Source organism: Cucumis sativus, chromosome 5 (assembly GCF_000004075.3).
Source record: "Cucumis sativus cultivar 9930 chromosome 5, Cucumber_9930_V3, whole genome shotgun sequence".
Taxonomy (NCBI): Eukaryota; Viridiplantae; Streptophyta; class Magnoliopsida; order Cucurbitales; family Cucurbitaceae; genus Cucumis; species Cucumis sativus.
The window spans coordinates 21,233,352-21,247,827 of record NC_026659.2 but is presented as its reverse complement, the minus strand read 5'-3'; the positions used below and the strand labels follow the sequence as shown (position 1 = coordinate 21,247,827).

Genomic DNA, 14,476 nt, shown 5'->3' with positions numbered 1-14,476 from the left:
TGCTTCTCAAGTGCTGACTGAACCACTATGAAATTTTTTCTCTAAAAAGTTTCGATTTTTTTTGTTTTTTCTCTAAAAAGTTAGGATTTTGTTGTGATCTTGGCAGGCAAGTTCAATTGTGAAGTGAAGTATATCAAGTGGGATTGTTTCCTTTTTAATCTCCACAAATACTTTGCAACTATTTTCAAAATTGTTATAAATGTTGTTCTTTTAATACAAATAATGTATCCATTGAAGTACTATGGAATTTGATAGTTATTTCTTGAGCACGGAGAAGCACAAAGGGCCCAAGGTATGCTATTCTTTGACCACGTGGCGTTTCTTTTCTCTTCTATCTATGCTATATCTATTGTTTTCACTTGGTTGCATATATTTGGACTAAAGTAATACTAAAATGAACTTTGCTTGTATAATCTAATTCTGGTTAAAATACCATCTGAACCTATTTTGGGCTTTTAAAGATATTCATACAAGAGGAGACAAGATAAATAATTATTAACTTTATTTTGGGAAAATAACAAAATAAATATCAAATTGAGTTTTCAAATTTGTCAAAATATTTATTATCTATAGCAAATTATATAACGGTAGATTTTGTTATAGTTTGTAAATATTTTAATTAATTTTTTTATTTTTAAAACTGTCTCTCGTATAGATAGCAAAATAAAAAAATATTTTAAAAACGAAAAATATAGAATGCTAAAACTAACTCTATCCAATCTAAAAATAAGTTTTAATTGAATGATATGAATCACCACACAAAAATTGAAAGCCCCCGAATGCACTCATCAAACCAAATATCAAGGCAATCAATTAATGAAATGCCAAAAATCAAATCAATCTAATAAACTCCTCCATTATTCTCTCTTTACTTTTTCACACGTGAAACCTTTCCATTTCTCCCTAATATTTGTTTTCAAGCTTGAACCAAGACAAAGAAGCGTTCGATGTAGACAAATAACACAATTTGCAGGGGCTCGTTGGAATCGATGGTTTGTTGACGTCCAAACGAAAAAAATTTCGGTTTGCATGAGTGTTAGTTGAAGAAGCTATTCATTGAAGTGGTGGTACACTGTCCAAAAAACCTCCATTCAATCGTGTCTGTCATTCATTGTTCGTTCAACACCGTCTCGTTCAGTCTTTTGCCATCTTATAAACAATAATTTGTTGTCAGGCTTTCATTTGTTCGTCAGAATTGTGTTTTGTCACTGTAATTGTTCGATTGCCTTCTACAAAACAACAGCTACAAAACAACAGTCCACTATTCGTTTTGTCATTCGTCGTTTAGTTTGAGATTGAAGGTAAGATTTCTAAACTATTAGTATTTTGCCTAGTAGATACAACAGATATTGATTTAAACTATGTAAAAAAATGTCTTTATCTCTTAACAAATACAGTGGATTAAATTATAAGTTTAATAACTATCACTCAAAGCATAAATATCAAATACTTTGTACTCTTGACTATAAAGGCTCAAGGCGCACTAAGGTGCAATGGTCCTATGAAGCCTAGGCGCAAGACGAACAAAAAGGCGCAAGCTTTTATTTATAAGGTGTCCTATATATAAAATGAAGAATATATATATACACACATAGTAGAGCAACAATGTATAAAATATAAGTATATAACCAAGGTGAAATTGAGACTTAACTCTAATGTATAAAATATTATAAAATTAGTTTTCTACCTAAAAAACAAAACACAAAAGAAAACTACTCGGTATTCAACAAGTCAATAATCAAAATAAAAGTTCATCCCTAAAGATCAAACTCATCATCACTAAATTGATCCTCGTCTTCATTCACTCTTTTGGTAGACTTATAGTCATCAGTATTTCTTCTTCCAAATCGAAGTCATCCAAATTCACTTGTTTGGGTTGTGTGGTAGACGAGGATGAACATGAAACATTAGTCTTTGCTATTGAGGTACTAGCTTTAGAATAGAATGATGGTTCTTTTGCTCCGACAGCTCTTGAAACATCACCCTACGTTAAAGAATCATTGTCAAATATCAACTCATCCTTCTCCTCAGAATCGTCATCCAATCTTCCAATCAACCATTCATTACTATCATCAATATCTTTCAAGGAGATAGGATCGACAATATCTCGTAGGTTGTATCGACGTTTTAATGCTATGTTGTATTTGATGAAACACTATATCATTCAAACAACTTTGAGCAAGCCTATTTCGTTTCTTGCTATGAAGCTGCAAAATTAGAAAGTTTCATTGTCAGTGAATCAACAAATTTTGATTCTCATTCTCAATGTACTTAAGGAGAGAAAAGGTAACATGTTCAAACACATTCCAATTAACAATCTAGGACGCACATATATGAAGTTGCTAATCTTCATGCCTCTTATCAATGCTTTATGAATATATTAGAGATCTTGTATATATCCTCCAACATCAAATCTAAGCAATGAGCAGCACATGGAGACCATATTAACTGTGGTCGCTTTGCTTCTAACAATTTCCCTATCAACAAAGAAAATAAGTACACATTTAGCGTAGAACTCGACTAAATCTAACAAATTAAAGTTATAACTTGTTAGTCTACATTCTTACCTGCCATCACATTTGTTGAGGCACTATCCATAACTACTTGTACAAAATTCGCTTCTCCAATTAGGTCTACAAAATTGTCAAGTAACTCGAACATCTTCTTTCCATCTTTCACATTAGATGAAGCATCGATGGACTCAATAAACATGGTGCCTTTAGGACTGTTAACGAAAAGTTTAATTAATGTCCTATTTCTTCTACCGATCCATCCATCAGTCATAACAGTGCATCCAACCTTGGCCCACTATGTGTTATGACTACTCCTCAACTCATTTGTTGCTTCTAATTCCTTCTTCAAACATGGAACTCTTAACTCATGATAAGATGGTGGTTTCAATCCAAGACCGAATTGCCCAATTGACTCAATCATAGGGGCAAAACTATCATATGTGCAAGCATTCAAAGGCACTCCTGCATTATAAAACCATTGAGAAATTCATTTGATGGTGTGCTCCCTCATTTCCTTCTTGTATGCCACATTCAATGAAGTTTGTTTTCCTTTGTCCTTTCTATTTTGAATCACAGTTTCTGAGTTGGAAGTAAAAAATGCATCCATTGGACTCTTTTGTCTTGGTTTCTTCAGGCTCAAGCCACTTGGTGTTACTCTGTTGTTTACACTAACACTCTCTTCATCTTCATCATCAATACCGTAACCTTCTACATCAATGTCCACAATCAGATTTCTTTGTTCTTATTTCTTTTTTCTTGGACATGTACTCTTTAATTTCTTCTTTCACATAATCCGAACATTTTTTACAGACTGTGACATTTCTATAACCACCAACAAGATGCTTTTTCATTCTATATATCCCTCATTTTGTTACTTTCAAATAAAATCCACACACAAACGTAATTTATATCTTGGTCATTTTGCAATTGAGCATATTTTCATGTAAGATCTTTTCTCAAACTTTCCTGATGTAAGTTATCAAAATAAGTATTCACAAATTATCTTTTAAAATAAAAAAGAAAAAAGAAAAAAATGGATCATTATTTTTTTTTTGAAGTTATTCTACCTAATAAAGTAGAAGGTATTTAAGTTTGCACTTATGTTTTAGTTTTTTTTTTTAAGAAAAAAAACACAAAGTATTGGCCAATCAATGAATGAGTCTTTCCTGTGATAATGGAATCTTTGTTCATGTAATGGAATAGTCTTGATAAAAGATCAAGTGGGATGCCTAGCGAGACCAACTTCTTGGAGCTAACATTGGATCCGCTCAAGGACCTACTGGTTTAGGTAAATATCTAATGCGTTCTCCGACCGTTATTCGCTCCAAACTACAATCAAAACTATACAATCAAACTCCAATAAAACAATAATCAAAACTCCAACTCAAAAACAAGGGTTAGGACTGTTTGATTTTCTTTTCTTTATCTATTTTCTTGTTATATTTTTTCTTGTTCTAGTTTTGTTATTTCAAAATTTGCCTAACCGGTAATGGTAATTATTTTGGGAAGCTTCCTTGTCTTCTCTTTTTCTCTGTTTTTGCACCAAAAAACAGAGGAATGGCAGCACCAAATATTGGGAAGCTTTTGATGTTTTGTGTGAAGAAGAAGAAGGGTGGTCAGTGGACCTTGCCGAAGAGATTTGTTGAAGGTCGATGTCGGTGGCAGAGGTTCTTTGAAGTAGAAAGGAAACGGAAGAGGTAGATGAAGAGTCGAAGTCGTGTGTTAAAGAAAGTCGAACAAGAGAAGGGTAGTTTCTTCACTTTCATGTAATAGGTCTAAAAAAACCTATATAATTAAAGCTCAGCCCATTAGTTATAATTAGAAGTCCACGTCTAATGGTACTTGAGTCTAAACACGCCTTAAGCGAGGCACGCGCCTAAGCTGGACTTTAGAGAAACACTTCGCTTCTTCACATATAAACTCCAGGTGGGTCACTTGAGCCTAGATGCGCACCTTAGTGGGCTTTTTAAAACACTGCTGCGTATTAATTAAACATAAATGATATGCTATAAAGGATTAAATTCTTCTTCCATTTGGGTTAATATAAGATTTCACGTGAAAGAAAGAAAATAAAAATTGGAGGAAGAAGATGGGATGTAGGGGAAGGATCCATGAAGGTTTGAGGTCCTCTGTTTTAGCTATAAATCTTATTATCATGAAGATGAGAGATTTAATTGAATTCATTTTGTGAAAATGGTACACTTTTGCTTGCTTTCATCCAAAAAAAGTTCTGTTATTCATATCACTACTTCGTTTTGATTGCCAACGTGTAATTATTGTTTTTCTTTTCTTTTTGGTCAACAAAGTTTATGCTTACTGTTTGAATAATTGGTTTCCACAACACTTCAGTCACCCAAAATTTAATGAAATAATCTAAATAGTTCCAATCCTATGGTCTGTTGGTATTTCGGGACTAAGGATAGGAATACCTTCCTCCACCCCACAGCCCTCCCTTGCTTTTGAACAAATAATGTGTATATGTGTATTTATATTTATTTACACTTTTTTTTATATATTTATAAAAATATCAAAACAAAAGTCGAGAGTATTTTTTTAAGGGAACCGGGAAACCCGATTCATAGGGAATTCTCGTTAGGGGTGTAAACGGATTGGATTAAGAGACATTTTCAATCCATATTTTCGGATTGGTAGGGTTGCATGTTATCATCCCTAAGTATTAACCAACTTTTTCTTTTATCATATTTTCTCAAATTCATATATATATATATATATATATATATATATATATATATATTACTTTATTAAAAGAGTCTTAAAAGAGATAATTATTTTTAGAGGATGGTCAAATTTTAAATTACATGGCTATCATATATTTTAAAATAACTTACTATATTGTGATTTAAAGAAAAAAATATTTTTGGAGGATTCTACAAATATTTTAAAATAAATATTAGTTGTTTAAATATATATAGAACAAAAAAAAGTCATTTATATTCCATCAGTTTTCTAAAACAAATTTATGAATGGTTTTATTTTATAATTGATTTATTATTTGTTTTTGTTTATTTAATATAAAGAATAAAAATCAACTCCATTAATTAAAATGTTTTCATCTATTTATTTCAATAATTTAATTTTTAAAGAATATGAATTTATATTTAATTATAAGATTTTAAAACAGCTTGTAACAATTTATTTTCTTTACATCTCTTTAATCATTCTTTTTATAAACATCTGAACTTTTTTCATTCATTTTTTGGAAATATATTTTTGTCGTTACAATACGTTAATTGTCAATACTCGATGATTTTAGAAAAAAATTTGAAAGAGAGTAGAAAAATGATATAATGTCATTTATTATAATATAATTATCTTTCAAATAAATATTTGTACGTAATTGGAAAGAAACTAACAATTTTTCTTTCTTTCTTCTTTTTCACATTTTGGAAATGGTTCAAGTTCAAGGTCGATCTTATTTTATTTTTTTCTTTTTTGTTACATTTTATTTTAAGATTTGAATTGTTCTATTACATTAAATTTGTGAGTCAATTTTATAAAATTTATTTCTAGATCACATTTAGAACTATATTTTAGATTAGATTTTAGATTTTTTTTCAAGCGACATTCATAGAAAATTGCTACAATGTATCAAGAATGAATAGTATATACTCATGAAGTTTGCCGTTTAAATCTTCCTACTAAATTATACTTAAAAAAAGTTACTCTTAGTCTTTTGTTTAGTAATATTTAAATATAAAAGGTTAACAATATAATCTTTACACGTGCAGCGCACGTCAATATTTTCAGTATATATATATAGATAGATAGATAGATAGATAGATCATTAATTCGAGTAGGGTTGAGATAAACCAAAATTTTCAACCCCTAACCTAAGACTCAACCCACATTTTAAACTAACTCAATCTAATCCTCATAATACAGGTTGGGTAGTCTGAATTATCAAGTTATTCATACACCCTTAATCTCTGTCTCATTTTCCATGAAAAAAATTGTATAAATAGAGAATGTGATAGGGGGCGAAAATGGAGAGTGGCATCCACGTCCCCGCCTCACCTCGTGGACATCTCTAGGGTGGATCTAGCAATACTAGATATGTAATCTCTCGTTCAAATCTTCCTAATTTCACTTTGTTGTACTATATTATTAATAGTTATCAAATATTTAATGTGTTGTAAATTGCCATTAATTATAATAAAAACTTATCATTGAATCTAATACACCTTACAAATTCATCATTTTATAAGATTTAATTAATCTATTGATTTACATTTTTTTAATTAATAAACCATAAACTTCGAATATTGTATAAAAATAATATTAATTAGATTTAATCTACAAAATTGAGAGACACCCTGTTCTTGACTCCGATTCATTTTAGTTTTTATATTTTATTACGGTAACTATACTCTAAACTTTAGTTCGTTTTATAAAAGAATGAAGAAAAATGTTATCACGTAACAAATTATGATTGAATAAGATAAGCTAAAAGAACGTAGGTAAAGATACGTTAGATTGAAATGCACGAGCAATTAAACATAATTAGTACAACAATGGGAAAGGAAATGGTAATGGGTATGTATGTATGCATCATCATGAAGGGATGAGGTGAAAGCTTTTCTATTATTAATTATACAACTCTCTTTCTTCTTTTCTCTTTTAATAAACAAATTCAACTCTCCCAAAGAGATCCAAAGATATATAGCTGTTTTTTTTTTAAAAAAAAGTATAATAATAATTAAATGAATTTATTTATTTTCTATTTTTCCTCCAATGTTGTACTTATAATTACTTGCCTTTAGATCTGTCCTTTTAATTGTAAATAAATAAAACGTTTATATATATATATATATATATATATATATATATATATAATTTATTTATTTATTGAGACCAAAATTAAGAGGTCATACTCATAAATTAATACTTGTATCAATGGTAAATTTTTTAATTTATACTCTTCTCTATATTTTTCTTTTAACGATATTTTGTGAAACGTATAATTTAAATCAAATTAAAATTTTTAATTTTTTATAAACTGATGTCATCTTTTTAACTTTGAAAACTATTCATGCATTAATTCTCTTGACATACTCACGGTTGGTCACATAGGTGGTTCTTAGAGGTAGCTATTGTCAAAATTAGACATAAAAAATGGTATCCACTAAAGTGATTGTCAGAGGGTGATCGTCAAAGGTGGTCGTCAGAATGATCGTCAAAACCATCGTTAAGATCAGTCGTCTTTACTGAAATTGGGAGTGAGAGTTGATCACGAAAGTTGTTAGAGGTACGATCGACACTAAAACTTTGGGTGAAGATACTTTTTGTTAAAGTTAGTCAATAATGGGTGGAGTGATTGGAAACATTCAGAGAGGAAAGGAGAAATATATTTTACCACTAAATAGTTTCATTGTAGGAAAAGAATTTCAAGGGTTACAATGATCTTTAGTTCACACTATTTCTCACATGCTTCAACCCCATAGTGGACTTTCTTTCAGTCCACTCAAGTCTCAATCCAAGTTGGAGGCTCAAATATCTCTGTGTAAATACAATCATTTTCGTATTTGAACCTAAACTTTCAAAACAATCATTTTAGTCCATCCTCTTATTTTGTTATCTAACCATAAGTGGAGATTTGAATATATGAAACTCTGATACTGAAATACATAATACATGTGAATTACTGTTGAGTCGTATAAATTTTCGTTCATATTCAATATTTAATGGAATTCTTTTGGTTAAAAACTTTCATAGATGTAATGATTTATTGTTATAAACTTTGGTTTGTAACAATTTTTACTTTAGCACTTTCAATTTTGTAATAATTTAATAATTTTAACATATAACATATAACAGTTTAGTCTATATCTTGAAAATTTTCATCAATCTTAACGGTCAAATTTGAACAAATAATAAGTAATTTAATTAAATTCTAATAGTAATTTTTACAATAAGAATTAGATTGTTACAAATATGATTAATTCTTAATATTCTTTTAAGATTGTGATTAAATTAGGAAAGATTTAAGAGAATTGACCTAATTTACAACCAATATTTTACAAATATTCTAAAGTTTTAAGTATAATTGATAGCTAAATTTTTGCATAAATTTGAGACAATTGTAACCATTTGATAACCATCTTTCTTCTATTAAATTTCTTTATGTTTTAGAATAAAAAATAAAAAATAAAAAGTCAATCCAAATATAGTATTAATTTGAAAATAACACAAATTTCATATTAGCATTAAGTAGAATAGATTTTATTAATATTTCTCCTTTTATGTAAAAGACCATACTTTATTTTCAAATTTTACTAAATTAAATTAAAACATTTATTAGGGTGAGTTGTTTTTAGGATGAAAACACTTTTTTTGATATAAAATATTCTTCATTTTTCTTTTATATATTTGTATGAAGAAAAGAGAAAGAAACTTATAAATAAGTTACTTAAGTAAGAAGTTGAATTATTAGGTAAATGGTCTTCTAAATTATGATTAGAAATATATCATTATTATATGTGTGTGTTAAATTAAGAAAAAAATAGAAAGAAAAGAGAAGTTGGAATGAGAAAGGAAGAGGAGAGGATTAATTGGTTGGACGTATAAATACCCCCCCGCGCCTGCTGCTGCTGCTGCGTCCGCTTTCCTTTGCTTTCCTTCGCTTTCCTTTATAATGTTATCAAAAATTGAAATTCAATAAACCAAAACTTAACCGAAACTTTTGAATTATATTCTGATTTGACATAATTACCCTTTCCCCTCTATTTTCCTTTGCTTTCCTTTTCTTTTACTTTTTCCTTCCGCTCCTTCCTCTCCCCGTCGACGCTCCACCTTCCACCCTCCCCCCCCTCATTTCCGCTTCTACTCTTCTTCTCGCCCCTGCTTTCTACTCCTTTTTCCTTTGATTTTCTTCTCTTTTTTGTTTTGTTTAAATTCTTAGCAGACTTTGTTCTTGGAAATCCCATTCCATTCTTCTATTTGTAAGTCGCTGACTCTTGTTCTTATTTTGAAATTTGACTCAACTTACTCTTATTTGATTGTTGAGTTTTGTTATTGACTAAAGAGTAGTGGACTGGATTGATTGATAATGAGATGTTGGTACTTTATTTTTAGTTTGAGGAGAAGGAAAGAATCGGGTGTGGAATTTGGTTTCCGTTAATTGCGGTGAAATGATATCGGAAACTGAGGTTTTGTGGGGGTGGGGGGGACAGGTTATTTAGATCTTTTCCTGTTCATTTGTTCTTTAGTATAAGACTTTACTTCTTCTGAATCCCGCTTGTTTTTTTTTTTTTCCTTTTGACCCAGCTTACTATGTCATTACCTTTTCTTTCTTCTCTTTCTGAAAATTAATAGGTGGATGGTGAGTATGAGATTTCTGGGTTTTCTCGTTTGTATTCATTGATTCTTGCAAATCTCGTTGGCAGCTCGATGGTGTTTGGCTAATTTATTATGTTTCTTTTTGAGTTTTCAGTCAATAGACTGTTGTTGTATTACATTGTATAAACAGTACTTTCTGTTTGTGGATTTCTGGCATTTTTTCAGCTTATTTTTTTAACTTGGTATTAGCTTTTCTATGGATGTAACTAATTAATTAACTAACTTAGTTCCTTTTTCTAATCATTTATCTCGTAATTTGTTTTCGTCGGGGTTACATCTATTGGTACAGCTTTACTTCTCTCTCATAATTTATGTACTGCGTATGATGGATGCGTTGCTACTATGATTCTTCTCTTTATATCCATCCATCAATAGTGAACTGTTTTTAATTTGTGGTAGGTTTGGTAGTGAAGAGCAGGGGTCAAGGGCCGTAGAGTTCACCAGTTAAAATCCAGTATAGAGTTCATACAATGAAGAAATTGTTCTTTTTCAGATCTTCAGCACCTAGCAATGGCAGTTCTGAAGTTTCCCCATCAAAAACAGAAAAACAAGGCATCACAGAACAGCCATTTGAAGGTCGGTTGGGCAATGTAGCATGTAGTTACAATAGCTTTTCTTCCAAATTATGAAAGAATGAACCTGATATTGATGAACTGAATGCAGGTACTGGTCTAAGACGAAGTCGCTCACTGTCTTCAGCATCATTGCTTGATAGTGGGAAGCATAAGAGTCCTTCTGGGTCAAAGGATAAAAATAGATCTCCATATGGTAACTTCATTGACACTTTGGATCAGCAATGTGAACATTCTAACCGGTAATGCTTAAACCAATTATCTTTCAAGAACAAGATGATAATTTGTTTCCTAGTGCTCTCCATAAAATTGGTGTTCCATTCAAGCCATTTAATCTTTCTTTATCAAATCTTCCATGCTTAAAACTGATTAATCTGGCCTGTGGTATTTCCAGCTGTCAAACACTACCATTAAGAAGACAGTGTAGAGAAAAAGAATTTGAGATGCCATATAATGATTATGGAGCTGTATCAGAGAGGCCTTGTTCTGCATCTGCTGCTTCATGCCGAAGTTATGGTGATTCTTCAGGAAATTCTTCCACTTCCTCTAGTAATGTCTCAAGCAAAATCTTGGATCGATATATTGATGATGGAGAGCAACAGGAAGAATCGAGGAAACCCCAAAAGAGTATTCCTCCTAGAAATCACCATGGACATGGCAGTGGGAGGCGCCCTCCGCGAGGCCGATGTACAGCACCCACTTCGCCAAAATATGTTGTTGATGAAAAGACAATGAATCATCCGTTTGAAGAATTTCCAAGTTCAAATTATCACTTCTTTCCTGCAAAGCATGCTGAAAATAGATTTGGGCATGAATCTCCAAGGACCATAGCAAAGAATGTCATTGAGAGACTCTCCCAATCGCATGGAATTCCTAAAACAAATATAAAGGGATTTGACAATAGTATGCCACCAATCACTGCAGAAGATATACATGATAGATCCTCAGATGAACATTATGGTTCCAATGTGAATCCGCAGAAATTCTATCCAGTAAATGAACCTTTTCAAGCTATTAATAGAAATGACATGGAGGGTTCTGATTTAGATAGACATAACTTAATAAATCATAATGAAGTGTTAAACCTTGTTGAAACTGAAGAGGATATGGATGGGGAACTCAAGAGGAGAATCAAGGTGGCCAAGGAGAGAGTCATGCGGTTCAGAGAAGAATGCGACCGTGAAAGCTTTCTTCAACTGAGGACAGGAGTTTCAGGTTTGATTCAAATAATTAGACATGTTACTGAGGAGAAAATGAGCTTAGCACTTGAGGTTTTAAGTCTTCTACAGTCCCAAGTCACTGAAAGGGCTTCAGCAAAGGAAGAACTGCAACTGGCAAAGGAAATATTGGATTCTCAAACTAAAAGACTGGACAGAGAAAAATCTGAATTGCAGTCAGAACTGGAGAAAGAGCTTGACAGGAGGTCGAAGGACTGGTCAGTAAAGCTAGAAAAGTACCAGTTGGAAGAACAAAGGCTTCGTGAAAGAGTTCGAGAGCTAGCAGAACAGAATGTATTTCTTCAAAGGGAAGTTTCTCTTCTAAATGAGAGGGACGTGGAGAATAGAAGCATGATGTCAAATTCAGAGCAGAAAGTGAAGGACATGACTGTCATGGTGGATAAATTACGGGATGAAAACCAAGTTTTGATGCAGAATCTCTCCGACTTGCAGGATAAGTACAAAACTGCTAAAGAAGATAGAGAAACCTTTAAGAGAAACTTTGAGGAGAAGGATAAGGAATGCAAGGAGTTGTATAAAGCGACGACAAGGTTAACGAGGTCTTGCTGTGACCAGCAGAAAACAATCAGTGGATTGCAGGAAAGATTTAATCATGAATTAGGGGAGAACACAGAAATTGAAAGGTTCGATAAGCATGTGGCGAAATTGCAGATGGAGCAAATAAGGTTAACTGAAGTAGAATTGGGATTGAGAAGGGAATTAGAATCTTGCAGGTTTGAAATTGATTCCCTGCGGCATGAGAATATAAACATATTGAATCGCTTAAAGCACAACGGGAGAGATGGTAGTGCTTTAACCATCAAGCTGGATGAAGAAATGTCAGCACGTGTCGATTGTCTACAACATCAAGGGCTAACATTGTTAAGTGAAAGCTTCCAGTTATGTGCAGAATTATTTGAGTTCATAAAGGAGAAAGTTCATTGTCTTTCAGATAGTATGCAGGGGATGGAAGTGGTGAAGAACAACTTGGATGGGATATATTTTGTTGAATCTGAGATGAAGCTTCAAGGATTGAAGCGTGGAATTGAAAGCTTAAAACGGAGTCTGAAGATGGCATCGTCATTGTTGCATAAGAAATCCAACCTAGCAGCTTCAGAAGTCCATTCTCAGTATGTTGATGCAGATGAGTCAATGCAATTAAATTGTGAAGCTACAGAGGTATGCTACTGAATTTAATATCAAACATCCTTCGTACCCATTTATTTTATTTGAAGTTTGTCTTACCAAGTTATAACCACATCCAGATTTTGTTTTATGTTTTCACATCCATAGAGTTTAACAAATATATGTTTGCTTGACAACCTAGATATCTAGAAAAATGTTTTCGAAGCATGTGATATTAGTGAAAAACATTTCTTTTTGAAATAAAGATAAAAACTTCTAGAAAAACAATAGCTTATGTTATAAGCTCAATTCATTTTATAATAATTTAAATATGTATATGTAATGTATTATAAATTTATAATATTTAATACAAATTTTATTAACATAAAACATATTCATAAATTAATGGGTATGGTTTAGTGTCAAGACTAGTTTTATGATTTATGAATATAGTATCAAACACATCTTAAACAATTATTTGAATTATAATTCAATCTCTGAATATACTACCAAACACAATCTCCGAAAATATGAAATAAAACAATGATTTCATTGAATCGGTATTTTCAAATCTCCATCAAACATACCCTTAATTATTTGTTTTTTTTTTCCTCTCTTGCAGGATGTTGTAAAATCTGAGCTCAAAGCAGAAAGATTACTAACGAGTCTGTTGAGAGAGAAGCTTTACTCTAAAGAGCTGGAAATCGAGCTGCTCCAAGCTGAAATTGCAACAGCAGCTAGAGCAAACCACATTCTTAAATGCGAAGTACAAAGTGCACAAGACGACATATCCTGCATTACACATAAGCTTAAGGATCAAAAGCTTCAGGTAATTCCTCCATTTTTCGTACTCAAACCTATAGCAAGTTAGACTCTTGGCTCCTGTAATGATTCCTCGATTTAATCCTCAACTTAATCAATACAGATTTTGAAAAGAGACGAGAATGTGAGCCGGCTACAAAATGACCTTGAAGAATCTACTACAGAATTAGCGATAATTAGAGGGACTGTGCCAAATATTTCAAAGGAGAGAGATATTATGTGGGATCAAGTGAAACAATACAGTGAAGAGAATATGTTACTTAACTCAGAGGTTAATCTATTGAAAAAGAAGATAGAAACTCTCGAGGAAGACATACTTCTAAGGGAAGGTCAGATTACAATCCTCAAAGACTCTCTGAGAAACAAATCTTTCGACCTTCTCGGTAATATCGAAACTACAGACGAATTTCTGATACGATGATACCAAGAGAATCAGGCTTATAATCATTAGATGATCTCACTGTTCATAGTCATATTTTTTAAGGTGATTTGCCTCTTGATCTTTTTCCAATTTATTTTTTCTGGCACCTTTCTGATTTGAATCTTCTCCACCATTTTCCTTTGTCGCTTTGTCTTGGTGACATGATGAAGTGTAGAGCTTTAAGATGGCACTCTTATGTGTGTTTGTTACCAGAAGAAAGGAGTTAGTGATGAAAATATATAGATTAGAGAATCATGGGGAAGATTCCTGTCTGTAATTATAACTAAATTTATATTTGGTATGTAAGATAAGATAAGAACCCTTACCCTTCAAATGTTAATAGAAAAAAGATTACTGCCCCACTAATCACTGACAAACAATCAAATTGGGGAAGAAAGTCATAGCAGCATCCACAATTACAATTACATTTTGGAAGTGATTTATTTTCAT

General features: G+C 31.8%; 1 protein-coding gene across 1 annotated transcript; it reads left to right on the top strand.

Moving 5' to 3' along the window:
* Window positions 1-9,152: 9,152 nt before the first annotated feature.
* LOC101204321 (filamin A-interacting protein 1-like) lies at window positions 9,153-14,423 on the top strand. The gene is made up of 6 exons (XM_011657036.2): window positions 9,153-9,472; window positions 10,269-10,445; window positions 10,533-10,683; window positions 10,836-12,837; window positions 13,406-13,612; window positions 13,709-14,423. The coding sequence occupies exons 2-6, from the start codon at window positions 10,340-10,342 to the stop codon at window positions 14,024-14,026; spliced, it is 2,784 nt and encodes a 927-aa protein (XP_011655338.1). The 5' UTR covers window positions 9,153-9,472; window positions 10,269-10,339; the 3' UTR covers window positions 14,027-14,423.
* The last annotated feature ends 53 nt before the right edge of the window (window positions 14,424-14,476 follow it).

Coding starts and splice junctions, on each gene's coding strand:
- LOC101204321 (XM_011657036.2), top strand. CDS start 10,340: ATGAAGAAATTGTTCTTTTTCAGATCTTCAGCACCTAGCAATGGCAGT. Junction 10,446..10,532: donor CACAGAACAGCCATTTGAAG/GTCGGTTGGGCA, acceptor AACTGAATGCAG/GTACTGGTCTAAGACGAAGT. Junction 12,838..13,405: donor TAAATTGTGAAGCTACAGAG/GTATGCTACTGA, acceptor CCTCTCTTGCAG/GATGTTGTAAAATCTGAGCT.